A 20,166-nucleotide genomic window follows, 5' to 3' on the forward strand; every position below is an offset into this window, starting at 1 on the left:
CGGGCCTATAAGGGCGGAAGTGCTGTAAATAGGCAGAGTGTGAGCAGGAGATTGCTGGTGGTGGCTGAGTAGTGTGCGGGGCTGTCTGGCTCTGCAATCCTCTCACTATGTCAGAGCAAGCCGTCCTCCTGCTCAGGAAGCAGCTGGCAGGTAATGCTGGGAGCCGGACATCTTCTTATCTCATTGTCTTGCCCTGTTCTCTTTCACTATTGTTTAGTATGTCTCTGAGCCGGCTGCCACTATCACTAGGCTCACGCGTGGTGACACCTCTTCTACGTTCACTAACTACTAGGATTGCATATATCTAGGTCTGCAACGCTATAGTGCTTCACCCAACATGGAGCTTTCCATCTATGGTAACTAGTGCTACAAATCTCAGAAGGCCCAGCCTCTAAGTCTCTGGGTCCTCTGGGACTTGTTGTTCCACAGCAGCGCCAATAGCCACAGGTTGCTTACCCTGTTATATCTGAACCACCTTAAATACCTGAACAGTACCACAAATCTCACCCCTTCTTGTGTGTGTGGGGTCTTGTATTTTATTTGGTTTTAATGTGTCTTCTACTTATTTAATTTTTTTGTCTTCCTGTATAAAATGCATTACCTTTTATCCCACTTTCTGTTGCAATGTCTTAGATAAAGTAGGTGTTCACCTTTTAGTCTGGGTACCCACTGGTGTTTGCTTTGCATATAAAAGCACCAGCATGTACTGTGTACTTGCACTGAAACAGCATGTCAAATGCAATCATGTTTGATGTGTGGCTGCTTAATTCTGGGAAGCCATAAAGATGCCTACACACTTAGTGATATCTTACACGATTTGTCATCACAATGCATCAGAATTGGGCAGATTCTGATGCATCGTGATGATATTGTGTAGGATATGCCCAAATTGTGAGTGTTCACTCACGATCATGATGCGTGTCTCCCCAGGTTGTACATCACATCTTCAAATCTGTTCTGCTGTAGGGCAGATCTGACCATCTCAGTCACGATGCACTGGAATAGTTAGAAGGCACGATAGATCGTTTGTCACATTGGACACTTTGTAATACCAAATCGTGCCCACGGCTGCTGGGGAGAGTTCAAGGGGAAATCTGACACCATGTTGGATCGTGAGCGCATTGCCAAGTCTGTAGGCACCTTAAGAGATCACTCCTTTTGAAACACTTAACTTATGTTAAACACATGTTCAATTGGCAGCTTTTGGGAAAATGCAACTGGATACCCATAACACTGTATTGAGTTAATTTGTATTAATGGATTCCTTTTCAGACCTTTTCACATTCTACTGGTATTTAAAAACTGTTTGCATATGAGACCTTTTATAATGTGACTGCTTGAAGCTGACATTGTATGGTTGTTATAGATTACCTTGTTTTCTTCAATACTCCCATGTCAGCCCTTATACTGGGCTATATCCATTGTAGAGACAAGTGCTCTAGTTGCTACCTTTTTACAGTGCAGTTGTGGCTGCTAAGGGATACAAACCCTGCTTTCTGAGCCAGGAAGGCTTCTTGTATACAGTCATACTGGGAAACCCTTAATAGAAACTGGAATTACTATTCAGAGTTCTACAATACTGGTAGACTGCACCAATGGAGCAAGCACCTTCAAAACAGCTTGGGGTATATTTACTAAGGTGTGGGTTTTTAGAAGTGGTTTTGTTGCCCATAGCAACCAATCAGATTCTAGCTATTACCTTCTAGAAGGTGCTAGATAAATGTTCAGTAGAATCTGATTGGTTGCTATGGGAAACAAAACCACTTCTAAAAACCCGCACCTTAGTAAATATACCCCCTTGAGTTGAGTTAAGTTAACTTAATGGGGAAAACAATGTTTTTATTTAGCTAATGAGCTACAATTTATAAATGGATTATATTGAAACATGCTCAAATATAGTTCAATGACACAATGTAGACTTTATTTACATTTTTCCTTGTGTATGCAGCATTAAGATCTGTGCTACAAGGTACAACCTGCGGAACCAAACCTATTGCTGATTTCCCTCCAACTTTCTGTAGTGCAGGGTAAACTATTTTGGGTGTACACATAGATATCTGATGGATATTTTTGATAGATATTTCAGTGAAGCAATCTCTTTACAGGCAAATCTTTACAGAATCGTCCAAGTTGGCCTGCATGTACAGCCGATCATAGATATTATCGTTCATGCGGGAATGCGCATCGTTGGTCGATCGTTCACTACGTAAAAATGAATGATTTATAGTTGAAAGTTAACGTTTACGAAAATCGTCCTGTGTAGTTTAGTGTAGCTATATTGGGTGCTATTGGGCCCAGAGACTTGTGAAGAGGGGGGGCTGACTATATACAGTACTGTGCACAAGTTTTAGGCAGGTGTGAAAAAAAATGCTGGAAAGTAAGTATACTTCTATTTTTGAAAGCAAAGTTTATATTTTTCAGTTCACAAAATGCAAGTGAATGACCAGAAGAAAAATCTAATTTATATTTGGTGTGACCATCCTTTGCTTTCAAAACAGCATCAATTCTTCTAGGTACACATGCATACAGTTTTTGAAGGAACTCTGCAGGGAGGTTGTACCAAATCGTCGGCTTCCTGACTGCATCCCGTTCCAAACATCTTGGAGAACTAACCACAGATCTCCTGTGGATGTAGGCGTGCTCAAATCCTTCTGTTTCTTCATGTAATCCCAGACAGACTTAATTATGAGATCAGGGCTCTGTGGGGGTTATATAATCACTTCCAGGACTCCTTGTTCTTCTTTACGATGGTTCTTAATGTCATTGGCTGTATGGGGTTGTTGTCCTGCTGCAGAATAAATTTGTAATGTGGAATAATATAACTGGAGTGCGCTATAATGTTATATAATAACTGAGCACTTTAATGTGGTAAAATATGAACTGGAGGCAATAGTGTGGCATACTATGAACAGGGGGCATTGTAATGTGGCATAATCTGAACTGGGGACACTGTCATAATGTGAATTGGGAGTTCTATGTGACAATGTGAACTAGGGCACTAAAATGAATAATTATGGGACATAACATTAACACCTGATGCCGAGAGGTGCCCATCTAGAAGCATTGGGACAGGGGCCCCTTCAGAATGTTTATATGGGACTTGCACAGTTCTGGCTATGCCCCTGGGTGCAATCATCTGCTACATATGTGTTCTTTAAGAACTATAAGATTACTCTCTCTAGCCCCATTCTTGTATAGTTTTAGTTACAATGGTTGTATGCAAAGTCATTGTTGCGAACTCCTTATGAACCTCAGACTTTAAGTTTTATCCTAATGAGCATTTAAACCTTAATCCAGAGGTTCCCAAATGTGGTCCTCAAGGTAGCCCAGCAGTTCAGGTTTTAGTGGGATCCATGAGTGACCACAGGGGATTTAATTAGTACCTCAGTCAACTTGACTTAACCATCTGTAGTCAACCATGGATCTCTAAAACCTGAACTGTTGAAAGTTGATTAAGGCAGAGGTTCCCTTGATGACTTGATTAGGTAATATCAACTGAATACTCTAATTAAACTTTAGGTGTGGGAGCAGAAAGACAAGTTGGTTTCATATAGTAGAACAGCAAATGAATGATCACAGCACATTGGAATACAACATTAAATTTACAATAACCCCCCCCCCCCCCCCCCCCAATTAAGAGTTCCTTTTATTCAAACTAAAGGGGATCCGATAACTGAGGTTAATGCAGTAGCAAGGCACCATCTCCTGTCAGTGACTCATTTGTGTAATGCAAACCACTTCACAATTGGGTAGGAAGCAGAAGGCTGTTTCCGTATCAAAGTGGTATTGAACCTTATAGAAAACTTTATGGAGGGAGGAAGGGTCTTCCTATCACTGGGCTAGAGCTGCAAAAAATGGCCTAACACATATCTGATAGGGTAGGACCTGGGAGAAGTAGAGATGGAAAAGAGCAGGTTCAAGGGCATGAACCAAATGAAGCTTTAAAACCTTGATAACCAAAGAGAACCTCAGCCCAGAAATGCTCGAGTGAGGAACAAGACCAAAACGCATGGAAAATCTAGCCCACTACTCCAGCAGTGCTTGGCTTGTGCAGGCCACATAGTATTTATAAAGGCAAGCTGTCAGGTAACCAGGCTATAGGGAATGGAAAGGTTTAGTCACGGCCAGAGTGCAGTAGACACACCACAATGGTTTCAGACAATGTAAACTCTATTAAGTGTGTCAAGCATTTATATAGCTTTTTCATTAGTTATTTTATTTCTAGGCATGCGTACTAACTTTAATACCCCTTTCAGATATACAACCTGGGTGGGGGGGGGGGGGGTGAGCAGCAGCGTTGAGCGTCCTATAGGCCAACTCTATGTAAAAGCTGCTTGGTGCAGCCCGGGAGTAGTAAACTACTCCCGGGTAGCACCATTCAGACATGAGCAGGGTAATTTCCCTGGACTTAAGTCCCTGGTCGATTGAAGGGTCGACCACCCAGGAACGTGTTCCCGGGTAGGTATCTTTCAGACATACGCAGCTACCTGGGAATTTGGCTGAGGCAGGCCAAATTCCTGGGATTCTTGATATGTCTGAAAGGGTATTAGTGATTAAGTCACGTATACACTGGCTGCTATATGTATCAGCAGCAGGGGGCATTATTGTATTAAGCAAATACTAACATCACACATAATAAAGAGATTCTGCTAATTATTTCTGAGAATCCAGATGCAACCTTGCATTCCAAAATTGTTGATGCATCACCACCACTTCTTACAATAGCCGCATAGAACTTAACAGGTACACATTCCTGTCTCGGGTACAGTATCCGGAGTTTAACTCAGTATGTACCTGGTCAGGAGTCATTTATAACCTGTGCAGTAGTTTAATGTGTTTCTGAATGAATTAAACCTTTTGATACATATAATAGGACCTAGTGTATATTAGTTCCCACTGAGCATCAATAAGGGGATGGCCCAGATCAGATTCCCACAAATGCTGGCCATACACGCTACAATTATCAGGGCGATCCACCTGATATCCACGGATCGCCCCGGTAATTGTAGCATGTGTGCAGGCGACCGAGGGTTAAATATTGCTAAGTCAGGCGTGCCGGACTGTCCAGCATGCCCATCTGATGCGATAGTTATGAGTTACACAACCCAATGCGGCCGACTGTTTATGTCCAGCTGCAGCTGACACACATTTCCTATGTTCCTTCCCATGGAAGAAACTGGGAAATGTCTCCTCCCCCGGGGGTGGTGCGCAGATGTCGGGCTAATACACTGAGATATCTGTGTATGCTGCGACCTGGCAGCCTGCCAGATAAAATGTTTCACAGGCATTTTATCTGGATGTGCATGCCCAGCTTAAGATTTGGAAGGTGATTTAATAAAAGGGCAAATAAAATAGATTAACTTTCCCACTTATCCTAGGTCAAGCTGAACACCTGTCAACCCAGGGGTTGAGTAACACTTCTAAACCAATGTCTGATCTGATATTTAAAAACTCATGGGGAGGTAGGGGGAGTATTACTCTTGCGGAGAGAGCCACCAATAAGAATATCCTGTAGGCTCTCAATGCTGCTAGATTGTCAAATCATTAAAGATTTGCAGTGAGGCCTATAGATGCCGCAAGCCAAGATGTACTCCGGAGTGGAGCAGAACCTGGAAAACATCAGATTCCTGACAACTCATGAGACCAGGCCAGAGAGGGGTGTGTGTGTGTGTGTGTGTGTAGACAAGAGCACGTATAAGTCTTGGTGATTTCCCTCCCATTTAGCAGTCCTATAACAAATTGGTGGCTTCATTGTAAGGATATAGGCTCAGCAATGTATCCAGTGCTGCATTTAATCCTGCTCTCTTCTGACAAACTGCCAAAGCTGTCCTACATGGTAACATTATCTCCTATATCTCATCCCTCCGGATTCTTCATACAGCCACCTATTTAGCGCTCCAGCAAGAGCTCAGTGCCTTATCAACAATTTATTATTCTCCTTAACGCTACAACGAAGCAAAATTACCGTACTGCAAAGGTTCATTTTGATGAATTTAAGGCAAAAGGAGATAATTATGTATACAAAGTTAATTAGAAGTGTCCGAAATTTGGCAATGAAATGGGCAAACTGCTCACTAATCTTCTCGCTGGGACTTGTCTCCCGATGACTTGCTAACACATTCCAATAGCCAGATCACCAATGTCATGAAGTCCTTTTATGAATCTACTCCCCAGAACCACTTTCGCCTACCTTAATACCTCATCTGATACTTCTCCACCCTCCTCCTTTATTTCTCCCTTGCCTATTCATGATATTTCTACCTCTGAACCTGGGGCTTTCTCTTCAGGTTCCCCATGGAATGATCTACCCCTCCCTCAAATTACCACTGACTTAGAAATTTTTTTTTTTTTCATAGAACCATCTACTGTAGAGGAGGTCAAAAAAGAATTTTAACTTAAACCAGCCCAAGCCCCAAACCCAGATGGACAGACACATTTTATAAATTACTAGCTCCTAGAATAACATTCTCTAGTCTCCCTACTTAATACATTTATGCAGTCCAACACTCCCTTTATATTTCAATTAGGCATTTATAAAAGTTTCTCCCCAAACCAGGAAGGGACCTTTCACTGCCCAGTTCATATAGACCAGTGGTTCTCAAACTCTGTCCTCAGGACCCCACACAGGCCATGTTTGCAGGTGCACAGGTGTATTCATTACTCACTGACACATTTTTAAAAGATCTACAGTTGGAGCTAATTATTTCAATAGCGATTCTGTGAGGAGACCTGGAAAACATGCACTGTGTGGGGTCCTGAGGACTGAGTTTGAGAACCTGATATAGACCCTGAATGACAGGATTTTGTAAACAATTTATAAAATCAACAAAGTTTAAAAATCATTCTCCCACACATTATTCACATGGGGTAGACACTCAGTGGTCAGCATCAGGAAAGTATTATCACCTACCCAACGCATTCATTCCCAATCTGAATCTAGTGTTGCAGTATCTCTAGATGCAGAAAAAGCCTTCAACTTAGTACTGTGGCCTCATTTTAACAACCTGCGACAATGTGGCTTTTTGTTGACCTTCCCCACACTCTATATTCATCCAAATCCCAAGTCTCATGTAATAGCTATTTATCATCCTCTTTCAGATTTTTTTTAGAGGCACTATCCCCACTTGTATTCGCCATAGCAATAGAACCTCTAGCAATTGCTATTTGTTCATCAGCCATTATTAGGGGCATTTCAATGGAGACAATGACCTTCGTATTTCTCTATTTGCAGATGATTTATTTCTGACTAACCCTGAGCATTCTGTCCCAGCAGTCATGGAATTACCTCATTTGGCTAATCTCTGGATACATGATCAATGTCACCAAATCAGAACTCCTTTTCATGAATGGTCCCCATTCTTTCTTAACCCCTAATCTATTTATTTTTTATTTTTTTTAAATCACTCAATTTTGATATCTTGTAATATTGTATATAAAACTGTAAAATTTGCCAGCCTGTTAGATAATTGGAGATCACTTGGCTGTTTTATAAAGAGTAATTTTACCAAAAATGTTCTATACAGTGCAAATGTTGCCTATCTCAACTCCATAATCTAATATGTTTTATTTGGCAGAATAAATGACCCAGCATTGCGTGTGCAAAAGTTAATGACAATTCTTACTAAAGGAGGCTTAGGCGCTCTGGACCTTGCTTCCTATTCATTATCAGTCTTTTTCAGATACATTGGTGACTGGTTATTGGAAAAAAAGTACATACACAGATCAGCAATTGGATAGAGCATTCAATTCACACCTTTTTCACCAAGATCTGATTTTATTTTTTTTGGAATGTAATAGACATCCCAGCTCATATTCTACATCTAATTGTTCTTTGAGACTCATACTTGGCCTGGATATCCATTAACAAAAGGCTCAGCAGAGATTATCTTTCTTCACCATATTTCTCACTATGGGGTAACCCCCCACATTTATACCCTCCTTGTCTAATACAAACTTCCTCCTCTGGAGAAAGAGGCCTCTCTTGCGCCTCTAAGGTATTTGATCCTGGAGGCAATTTGTCTATTGGTGAACTACAACAAACATCACCTCCCCAAAACAACATATCTACATGTACGTAATTATATTTAAACTCTCCATCTCCTCTATTTCTTTAATCAACAAAGATCTATTCAAATCTCTTTTGCAGGCCCTTGGAAGTAGTCCATATAGGACCAAATATCTCTATCCACACCTACTAGCAAATTCACCCCATAAGCAATGGGATCAATTGGTGGAAAATTGATCCTGAATTGCTCTCAATATCAGATTTAACCTCATTATGATGACACTCTTCGACTTCAATCTGCATACCTACAAGTACGCATAGGCACTATTCACAGGGCGCATATTTCCCCTGCTCAGTTTAGATTTGTCACTAGATGAAACTGGTTCCTGCCTAAATTGTAAAGCTAATTTTTGTGCATTGCATGTGACATTGTGGCAAAATTCCAAAAATATTGGAACAAGGTTATTAATTTCATTAACTCCACATTTTCAATTAATGTACGTCCTAAACCACTAGCATGCCTATGTTTCAAACTCTGGAACCTAGGACCTTGTAAAAAAAAAAAAAAAAAAAGTTGCCACTTCTCACAATATTAGTTAGTTTAGCAAAAAAAGGTGATACTTCTACACTGGACATCAATCTACTCCATCTATATTTGAACTCAAGCAAAAGATGTTGCAGCTGATTTATTTTGACCAATGTTTCACACTCCCAGAAATTAATAAAGGTGTAGAAAAATGTAATGCAAAATGGGACTTATACATGGATACATTAGATGTTTCAGTTCAAAATCATTAACATATCTGAAAACACTGACTGACTGGTTTCTGCTAAAGCATTTGTCCTTAGAATGTTTTTTTAGTCTTTCCGCTAAAAGAAGATCCTCCAATATTTTCATATGCTACCAATTTCAACTAACTCCATAACCTATATAATACCTTTGATACAAGGTTAACAAACATACCCTCTCCTCTCCCCCAACCCCCTTTTACACTTTTTTTTTTTTTTTTTTTTTTTTCCTCTTCCTCCCCCTTCCCTCAACTGCTTCCTTTTTTAATTTAGAATGTGTATAATTTGTATATGCTAACATTTGTACATATTAAAATCTTGTTAAAAAGATGTGGTTCATCTATTTCCAAATCATAGTATTTCAGACTTTAAGATACGTCTATGCTGCACTGTTAGTTTCCTGTTTATATGCCATTAATGTTGCTCTCACCACTGACTTATGTGTAAGTACTAATCCATATAACACTTGTTACTTTATCATCTTTAATACATTGCTATATATTCTCAATTACACATAGTACAATTTAAAACTCAAGTTACTAAAAAAAACAAAATGTAACAGATTTCATACATATATTTCTTAACTGTAAAGCTTTTACAGGATCAAATTTATAAAACCAACATACAAAATCAATGTGCGCAAATTGGCAATATATAAATTCACCTTCACCTTCATTTCCTTTCTTCCTCTTATATCATTTAAGGTGTGGTTTCTTCCTAAGGCTTGGGTAAACACACACAGATTTTCTGTCCAACCATCCAACTAGTTGGTTGGAATGAAAATCGGGTAACGTATGGGAGTAACTGATCAGCAATTTGCTCATAAATGCCAGAAAACAGATGAAAATGGACGTTCAGACAAGCTTGTTAAATGTTTGATCTAAACCACAGGTTCTCAAACTCTGTCCTCAGGACCCCAAACAGTGCAAGTTTTCCATGTTTCCACATTGAATCAAGTGGAATAATTAGCTCCACCTGTGGACCTTTTAAAACGTGTCAGTGAGTAATGATTACATCTGTGCACCTGCTGGGTGACCTGCAAAATGTGACCTGTGTGGGATCCTGAGGACCGAGTTTGAGAACCCCTGATCTAAGCAATTTGTTAAAACCGTTTTTGTCCCTTTTCCGGCATTTGGGAGCAAATCGATTGTCAATCAACTAGTTGGTTGGACAGAATCTTTACGTGTGTATGCACCTTAATTCTATTAAAATATCTATCTCCAGTGCTAATCCTAATCACTATATCAAAATTATTGGTGGATCTCCTAGGCCGGTGATCCTTGTTTCATACCCTTCCCAGTTCTCAAACGTATGCAGTTCTATTTTTATAGATTCTGGTAATTAATGAATACATCCTTCCCAAGTTTCAAACAGCCGTTCAATATAATTTTCCCTGTGTATAGCCGTTTCTAGCCATTCCATCCTAAATATAAAAAAAATATTGATGGTGGATTGGGTTCAATTCATTTATGTAGTACTTTTTTTTTTTTTTTTTTTTTTGCCCATGACTATACTATTGTAAGCATTTTCCTGCTACCTTTGATTCAGGATTTTAAATCCTGAATCAAATATCTCCAAAATTGCTCATTTTGCTGTACAAGAAGTATATTCTACTAAATGTGTATAAGTAAAATGTTGTACTTGTTCCCAAAAATGTTTGGTCTCGGAGCATTCCCATAAACAGTGGTTTAGTGAAGCATTAAATTCCTTAAATTTTAGGGTATTCATTTGAATCAGCAAGTCCCATCTCAAATCTAATTTGTGGGGGTTATATAACCTCTATGGTATACATTCAAGGTCATTTCCCTATGACACCAATGTTTTATTAAATTATCAAGATCATAGAATATTTTATCTAGTGGAATATCAGGGAAGGTATCCTGCCATGTTTCAAAACCTCTATTATAGAGGTGTCTAACAATTTTCTCAATGTACTGTAATAACCTGTCTACCTGTTAAGTATTTTATCCAAGTTATTATATAATTTTGCGATAATTCCTGTAGCACTTCCAGAGCATAATGAAGGGCTTGGAATATTTAAAATCTATACTTTATAGTAGGATTATATTTTCTCAGTGTACATAAATTTCCCTGTTCTGGTGTTAATTAAATCTAATATTTATTCCATTTAGCAAAAGGCTCAGCTGCTCCTCCCCTTTGGAATGAGTGATTATTAATGAACTGCAAAAATGAATATTTAATTTTAATTGTTTCCTAATTTTTTTTCAGTTTCCCATAGGTCATATTTCAATATTTTCGATTATCTATCATGAGGTCAGATCTTAGGTCACTTTCATTTTTACATGCCTTGTCTAACATAAATGATTATTCTAGTTTAGTATTTGCAGAGTTTTCCCTGTTCATCCAATCCCTAATATATCTAACAATACATGCTCAGAAGATTTAAACCTCCTTCAGATACGGTTTGTTGAAGTTTAGTCAGAGCTATACGGGGTTGTTCCAGTTAAATTTCCTAAAAATTCTTTGTTTCGCAATCTCTCAATTCTTTTCGTGATTAGTATTGGTAAAACTTGAATTGGGTATAGTATTTTAGGAAACACCATATTGATCAGATTTATTCTTCCAGTGTATGCAAGATGTAGTTTTTGCCATCTCTGTAAATCTCCTATACATTTAATTAGTCCCCTTGTTAAGATTATACAATATGTCCATATCCTTTGGTATTTGTATCGATAAATATTTGATACCTCCATCCAATTTAAGTGGGTCTGTGTAATACCTCTTTTCCACCAAAAACCCAGGTCCGACCTGGGTTTTTGGACATGGTTCCAACCCTGGTCAGACCCAGGTCAGACCCATTTACACTGCACCTTTGATCTGGGTTACTCCCAGGTCAGCCTTGTTCACACTGAATTCAGGTCTGCCCTGCTAAACCTGTGAGGTCATAAAAAGTGGGAGGTGAATGCTCCACAACCACCAATCTGCTCATTTTAGGCATGATCCAGGTCAGATAACCCGGGTTGCACCGTTTACACTGCACCATTTCCTGGGTCCAACCCTGGTAGCTACCTGGGTTGGATTGCAGGGTCACTTGACCCAGGTTATTTTTCAGGGACCCTTTTACACTGAGCTGCGACCCAGGTAGACCCAGCAAAAACCCAGGTTTTTGCTCTGGTGTAAAAGGGGTATAATTGTAATGCCTTGAATTTATCCCAATTGGTGCATTTTCAGTCAAACTACTATAATCTCAAATATGTGGTAGTTTGTGTTGGATTTGAAATAAATAGAGCGTCTGCAAATGCTATAATTTGAACTTCGTGGCTCTCATTTTCTCCCCTTAAATTTAGTGCTAAGCTGAAAAATACTTATTGGTGGATCTAGTACAATGGTAAATAATGTGATAAGGGACACCCTTGTCTCGTGCCTCTATTCATCAATGGTGCACTAATTGTTTCGTTAATAATCAGAAGTCATTGGTTTTGTGTATATAGATTTAATAAATTGTGAAATGTGACCAAATTCTCTATATATTAAAACATTTTTTGCAAATGTGACCAAGGTACTTTATTGAAAGCTTTTTTTCAGCTTATAGACTTTAACAATACATTTGGTGCATTTGGGTTATCCCGTCTGATGCCATGATGCTTGCATACACTAAAATTTTTATTGGTATGAGAATATTCATGTTCTTTACTTTCAGAACTGAACAAGAACCCAGTTGAAGGATTTTCTGCTGGACTGATCGATGACGATGATATCTATAAATGGGAAGTGCTACTGATTGGGCCACAGGACACATTATTGTAAGTGTCTTTGCATCTTAACCTATAGAAAGGGACTAGATCAATATGGGGCTTATATTTGTAAATGTATGTGTGTAAAGTTGTCTTTTAAACTAGAAGCATTGTATGTTTAACTGCTGGCATATACTCATTGGCAACATAATTAGGTACACCTGCTGATTAATGCAAATATTTAAGCAGCTGGTAGTGTAATGGTGGGGGAATGTTTCTTGGCACTCATTAGGCACTGTTTACACAGCATACCTTATCATTGTTACTGGCCATGTGCATCTCTTTATGGCCAGTCTACCCATTTGCTAATGACTACTTCCAATGGGTAACATCGTTTTAAAGTACAGGTTGAGTATCCCATACCCAAATATTCCGAAATACGGAATATTTTTAGCATGACTGAGATAGTGAAAACTTTGATTTTTTTGATGGTTCAATGCACACACACTTTGTTTAAGGCACACAATTATTAAGAATAAAGTATAAATTGACCTATAGGCTGTGTATAAGGTGTATATGACACATAAATAAATTTAATGTATGTACACAAACTTTGTTTGAGGCACAATTATTGAAAATATTGTATAAAATTACCTTCAGGCTGTGTATATGAATCATAAAAGCATTGTGTTTAGATTTGGTCCCTATACCTAAGACATTTTAATATGGTATGCAATTATTCCGATATCCAAAATACCCCTGGTCCCAAGCATTTTGGATATGGGAGACTCAACCTGTACATGTTATCTCATGCTGGGTCCACAAACATGACTGAATTCAGCATGCTCCAAGGGCCTCCTGTCACCAAATCTCAACCAAATGGCACCTTTGGGACATGAGATTTGCCGAATGTGCTGCTGACAAGTCTTCAGCAACCGACTGCATATGCGATCATGTCAACATACCTCCTCTCTAAGGAATGTTTCCAGACCTTGTTGCATCCATGCCATGAAGAATCGGGGCTGTTCTGTGGCCAAAGGAGGCCCTACCCAGTACAATAAAAAAGTGGCCACTGACTATATACTTGTATATGGTATTATTTTGTCATAATAAAAGTTAATAAACTTTCAATATGTTTTTGGGGGTTTTTTATTTTTTTTTTTTCTTCCCCCAGTGAGGGTGGTTTCTTTAAAGTGCACCTTACGTTTCCAGTTGACTATCCTCTGAGGCCTCCCAAAATGAAATTCATCACAGAAATCTGGCATCCAAATGGTAAGTTCTAATGTTTTTGCCAGATTGACCGTAAACAGTGTACATATATTCTTCTGGGGTGTTTTTCTTTTTTTTTTTTTTTTGGCACTGTTGAACATAAGTGAGACATACTAGCTTGCGACTTCCAAAACCCCACCCTCCCTGTCAAAACTGACAGCTCCTATTTAATAAAAATATATAGAATTCAGTTGCACAGGGTTACTCTTAGGCCCCTAATTCATAATGTAGAATTAATTTAGTGTGGGTAGGGGGGTGTGCTATCACTAACACATGAACAAGACACAAGGACAGAAAAATTGGAAGTGTCATTTGTGGTGCACTAACTTTAAAATAAAACTTATTGAGACCTTTTAATATCAACATGTACATTAAAAAGTGAAAAAAGGTAAAACTAGAAAATGAAAGTAATCACAGTATGTTATTTATTCACTTAAACACAAAGGGCATTACACAAAGTGCCAACATAGGCTACATATACGAGTTCCTAGCGTCATACCATATCCAGAACCTCCCATTAGTTTAGGTTCAGAACACCATATTTGTAAGACTCACTAATTTCTCAGGGACTAACATCTATCTGGGAATATTTGTATCTGTATTTCTCCCTGTAAATCAACCATTGTGTTAATCTTTTACCAAATTTTTATTCATGGTGGAAACTATATGGTGCATGGCTGTACAAAGAACAGACCTAAATGATACCAGCAATGCAACAATATGATCATATGCTGCAGCTCCTTCTGCATACGTACTGTAATTTGCATATTCAACTTTCCTAGATCAGTGCAGTTCTTAAAATACCAGATTATGGGCCTTGTGTAGCATCAAAACCATAATGCCTCCATCCTGTTTATTGTATCCCACTAGGCTAGTTTAAAACTATTGTAACTAATGTAATCCTGCTGTTACTTTTTCCTCCTAACAGTTGCGAAGAATGGGGATGTTTGTATATCAATCCTTCATGAGCCGGGTGAAGACAAATTTGGTTATGAGAAGCCTGAGGAACGCTGGTTGCCAATTCACACAGTGGAGACAATCATGATCAGTGTTATTTCTATGCTTGCTGACCCAAACAGTGACTCTCCAGCCAATGTAGATGCTGCAGTGAGTAAAGGCCATCTTAAATGGGGGTGGATAGCCATTGCATACAATGTAATACTGTTTGTAAAGGCAAAAAATGAGGATGTGACTGACTAACCTTATTATTAAAGATCACATGAACTGCTGCTACCCTGCTGTAGAAGTGGCTAAATTGGTTTGTCCAGCAGTCTTGTGATTAACCTGTTCTGGTGAGCCACACTAATCTGGTCCAACCCTGGCGAAGAACCCTGTATAGTTGACTGTTTTTTTTTTTTTTTTTATATTTTATTTTATTTTTTTTTTCCCCTTCATCCACTCCCTAAGCCCTCCCAAGACAGAGCAGTAAATAAAGTCTGCAATACATAAACTATGGCCAAAGCTGGCCTACTCCTGGATGTTTGATTTTGGTCGTAAGTGGGATGTGGTTTAGTCTTTATTTTTCTACCAGCATAGTTGATGCTAACCTCACCAAGCTCCTGCCCACAAAAAAATTGTTTGATTTTAAAATTACGCAAGCTTTTTGTAACTTACTGCTGTCATTGAGACACATGTGACCAGTTAATTTTTGACCCTGTTCATATGAAATAGGCAGTTACAGGTACTTGCTGGGCAATAAGTTCACAAGTATTTATTTTATTATGGTAAATGTATAACCACTCTATTCTATACACTTATTTGCCAACTTTCCTGCATGAAAAACAGAACAGTATTGGTGCAGTAAAGAGACCAACCAAGACTGCTATATAATGGGTCCAGAGACCTATGGTAAATGTACCATAATGAATACTTCAGACATGTATTACTATAGGTCAGGGGTTGCTTGCAAAGTAATTTTAAGTGGCACTCCAAAGGTTTAGAAGACCTACTAGCTGGGACCAATAAGACCAAGACTTAAATTTAGGCCTCAATATTTTTTTGTAACGAAAAGAGCAATTTGATTTATATAGTTAGATGGTAAAATATCAGTAAGCCTAAACTGACAAGTTTAACTACTTCAGTCTGTGTACTCTGCTTACCAGCTTCCCCCAATTTTTAGACCCTACCAGTGGAGGCTCTAGAAGTGGGGCTGCAGTACATCCCAAAATCAAATAGGGGAGCCACACCAAATGCCACTTCAAAAACTGCCAAACACAGAAGAATCACTGGCAGTTGGTGTGACTCCCCTATTTGAATTTTGGATTGCGCTGCAGCCTCACCCCTGGAGCTGCCAATGGACCCTACCACTCACACTTGCCTGTTCTACTCTTGGTGTGACAGCAGTCTATTTTCAGCTATGTGGCAATACTAAGGTGCATGTTTTATTAAAAAAATATTTGAAGCATAACAGGTGTGTTTGAGGAGGGTAGCCGAAAATATTAAGTATCCCCTGAATGTATGAAGGAGGGTCAGAAGCAACGATCTCCATATCTGCTGCATTCCCTCTAATTCAGACAGCAGCCCCATAGGTTTCTGAGGGCTGCGAAGCTTGGATTTACAAAGCTCCAGGAGATGGTGTATTGATAATTAGTAACTGTTGGGTACAGAATCCTGGCAGTCGGGATGCTGTTGCCTGAAGGTAAGTAGCATAACCCCCACACATTCTTGCAGCCTAAACCTAAGATTTACAGTCTGGATGGTAGCTACATCCCATTAGTAAATATGCCCCTAAGTGACTTGTGTATGACATCTTGTGATAGTTTCGTTTTCATTCAGTCTGTGCACTTTGGTAGTAGACAAAGAGGCAAAACACTGATTTCCAAAACTCTTGGACTGGTAACTAAGAATTAATCTGTTAACATGATGTAATTAAAATCAACTGGCTGCTCACTACCATGCATATCATTTGTAGTCCTACAATGCTTATTTGAAGTATTCATCATTCTTGTAAGTGGTAGCTGGTAAAATATTGTGATGGCAGGGACTCCTCCCTGGGGAAACTTGATGGACTTGTTAGAAACAAGGCAAGCTGGAGATGGGCATCTTCAGTGAATTTTGGGGAAATAGACTGAAATGTGTGGTTGGCATACAATTTTCTATTATCTTTTAGAAAGAGTGGAGGGAAGATCCAAATGGTGAATTCAAGAGGAAAGTTGCTCGCTGTGTTAGGAAAAGTCAAGAAATGGCATTTGAATGAGTCGGTAAGTACTTGGAGATAATGTGGCATGTAAGACTTGTGATCATTAGCCTTGTATTTCGGACAATTAATGGTGCTTTCCCTTGCAGTGAATTAAAAGAAGAAATCCATTGCATCTGATGAGCAATAGCATTCACAGGCAGAAGCGGACTCCTGCTCACAGCGTGTGGCGTTTCACTGACCTCTGTTCTACCCTGCAGTGGGCAGTGTACTTTCTGTTTTTATAAATTATATGATAGACTTCACATGTTTTAACTGCAAAACCTGCAGATTGGTTTTCAATCCCACCAGAAGATCCTTATTTATTCAGATATATATTTTTGCATATGTCTTTTTATAAAGTAGCTTTCTTTACAGCACTATCCCTTGTATTGTGCTGGGGTCCTGACAAGGACATGATACAGCATTCCAAACATGTCTCTGGCAATACAGTGCTTACCATACCCACCAGCTTCACTGACCACAGATGAGTTTGTCCATTTCACAAGCATGTTTTGTGGCCATAGCCATTGACCTCACAGCACACTGCTTGGAGGCTTACTATAGCCAGAAGTTCATTGCTAGTAGAATGTATACATTAGCTTTTGTTGCTGCACATGGATGTTTGGGCATCGAAATGCATAAACAGGCCCAGGAAGAGTCATGGACAAGAGGTGGATGTGTTGAGTGAAGATGCTTTAAAACTTTTTTTTTTTTTTTTTTTTATAGCTTAACCCTATGCTGTAATTTTTTTTTTTATATTTTTTTTGTGTAAGTTTTTTTGTTTTGTGAAGCAATTATTTGGTTACAGAATTAAACTATTTTTGAGATGTTTTGATAGAGTACTGTCTGAGTCTTACAATATATTTAGTTTAACTTGTATTTCTGTGCATAATCTAAAAAATAGCTTGGTGATGCTCAGGGTAAATGTGCAAATTTTATGTAGCCATGCATAAAATACAAAAGTGTCATTTTCTTACAGGCTAAGCTATATAATTCTCAGTGAGATTTTATATTCACTCTTGGCAAGTTCTCCATAGTTGCTTACTCTCCTGGAATGCTGGGAAGAGTCCTGCAATTTTGGGATATTTCCTGAATCCCTGCAAGAGGAAGCTTCAGATCACTGACTGGAGCAATCGCTGGAAGCCAGGCAGTATTTATTGCTCAACTCTATGCTGTTGGGTGAGTGGAGTATGGCATTTCGTAGGGGCAGGCTGCAGGGAAGTTGTAGTGGGCATGCTACAAGAGGAACTTGCGCAAGAGTCCTAAGGGGCAGGAATGAGTTACATGAAGTGTAGTAAGCACAGCACTCTGAGTCCTGTAGGTAAAGGACTATATATACACATACATGTATGATATGACTTTTCTATGAAAAGTATTAAGATATATTTTAATTGAGGTTAGTATGGCAAAATGGCTTCCTCTGCTGCATGCATATTTGCCTTCACAGGAAATGGTAAATTAAGACAGGACAGATGAGTGTCCTGAGGACACTCCAAGTCAGCGCAAGACTAATGCTGGCCATACACTGGATGATTGATCACACGATTTGGGCAGTTTCTACAGGTTGGACAGACCAATCATTTGAAAATAGTTGTATTTTGAGTCTTCTGTGACCCCCGATGCGTGTCCCCGCTGTCGTCTAGCTGGATCGCAGATCAGATGGTTTTGCAGAGAGATCTCAACTGATCGTGTAGGAATTGACACATAATGTGATTGATCAAATCGTATGGTCTTATGTGAAATGGTTGCATTTTAAATACAAATCATCCTGTATCTGAAGGGAAGGAATTTCAAGGGAAATCTTACAACTGATCTGACCAACCTTTGAATCTCGCCGTCTATGGCCACCTTTACTAGTGCTGCTCCCTCTGTGTGATGTCATATGCCTGACATTGGGTGTGAGCTGGCACGGCGCATTTTAAGGCCTGTTACGGCTCTGGTTGCAAGGATTCATGTTTCTGATACAACATGTAGATTCTGATGTATCACAAATCAAGATTAATCATGCTAAGCAACTTTTTTTTTTTTTTTTTCTTTCTACTTGGCAGCTGTCCAGTTTGGCAAGTGTCAACTGCAACATGTTTCTTCTTAGCTGACAGATTGGCATAGTATCTTCTGCTGCTGTAGCCCAACGACAGCAATGCTGGTTTTTGGGTTAGTGTGTAAGCTATTAGTATTGTGGCTGACTCATAAGTCACGGTAACTGGCATTCTCTGACTTAACACCTGGCTTAAGGTGCGGTAACTGGCATCTTGCGATGAAGTGCAGGGCACAGTGCGATTGATTAAACTATCACTTAAGGGAGTTCCCAGAGCTAGTCACTGGGTCTTATGCTAATCTAGATAAGTAATGCAAACTAAGATTTTGTCTTAGGTTACATGTGGCCATCCATATGATGTAAAAGACTGAGGTTCATCACACCAGGTCAGAGCTCCATGGTCTAATTTGGATGCTCACATGTCCATTGCAGGTGCTTTTGGTGGTGGACAGGGGGTTAGCATGAGCACTTTGTCAATCTGGGTACACAGCTCCATATGCTGCAAGCTGTGATGCGCTGTGTTCTGATACCTTTTATATTCTAACAGTTTGATAGGAAAAGGAGGATTTATAGTCATGCCTTGTTAAACACTTTTTTCTTTGACTCCATAAGGGGTACAGGGTTCACTCTGTGTATAGCCTGGAGAGGGAGAAGCTGGGCACCAAATGGTTACAAATTTTCTTCCTAGCAGCCCCCTGGCTTCCGCTCCCCTATACCCTGCCACCGGCCAGCCAGTTGAAATTAACAAGCCAATGGCAGGAGCGAGGAGAGGGAAAACTGGTGCACGCGTCAGAAAGGTGTGCCAAGAACCGGCAACAGTAAAAATAAATGCCACAAGCCAGGTGGGTGCCCCTGGACCAATTCCTCTTGTCTTCCTCCACTAGGGGAACAGGGATCACTCTGGGATGTCCTAAAGCTGTTCACTGACGGGAGGGAATGCTCTTGGGCTGCACTGGGAATGCAGTGTCTGAAGATGCAAAAGTGATAACTGCATAGTAACAAATAAGAGTGTGGCTACAGAACCATGTGCCAGCCGTACAAAGTTGTACCGCAGAAATTCCATGTTAAGCAGCCCAAAAAGGTCGCACTGACGTGGTTGGGATGAGCAGTCACCATAGTAGGGACGAGATCTGCCACAGAGTGTGACGGATAGCGAAGCAGGGCCACCAGGATAATCTGTTGAGAAACTGGC

At 39.6% G+C, this 20,166-nt stretch overlaps 1 protein-coding gene across 1 annotated transcript; it reads left to right on the forward strand.

The window, feature by feature from the left end:
* The first annotated feature begins 7 nt into the window (after window positions 1–7).
* LOC148502937 (ubiquitin-conjugating enzyme E2 G1-like) lies at window positions 8–17,767 on the forward strand. The gene is made up of 6 exons (XM_088449198.1): window positions 8–150; window positions 12,456–12,558; window positions 13,664–13,761; window positions 14,687–14,865; window positions 16,868–16,958; window positions 17,044–17,767. The coding sequence occupies exons 1-5, from the start codon at window positions 108–110 to the stop codon at window positions 16,952–16,954; spliced, it is 510 nt and encodes a 169-aa protein (XP_088305324.1). The 5' UTR covers window positions 8–107; the 3' UTR covers window positions 16,955–16,958; window positions 17,044–17,767.
* Window positions 17,768–20,166: the final 2,399 nt, after the last annotated feature.

Source organism: Taudactylus pleione, unplaced genomic scaffold (genome assembly GCF_031769625.1).
Source record: "Taudactylus pleione unplaced genomic scaffold, aTauple2 ptg000479l, whole genome shotgun sequence".
NCBI classification, from domain to species: domain Eukaryota; kingdom Metazoa; phylum Chordata; class Amphibia; order Anura; family Myobatrachidae; genus Taudactylus; species Taudactylus pleione.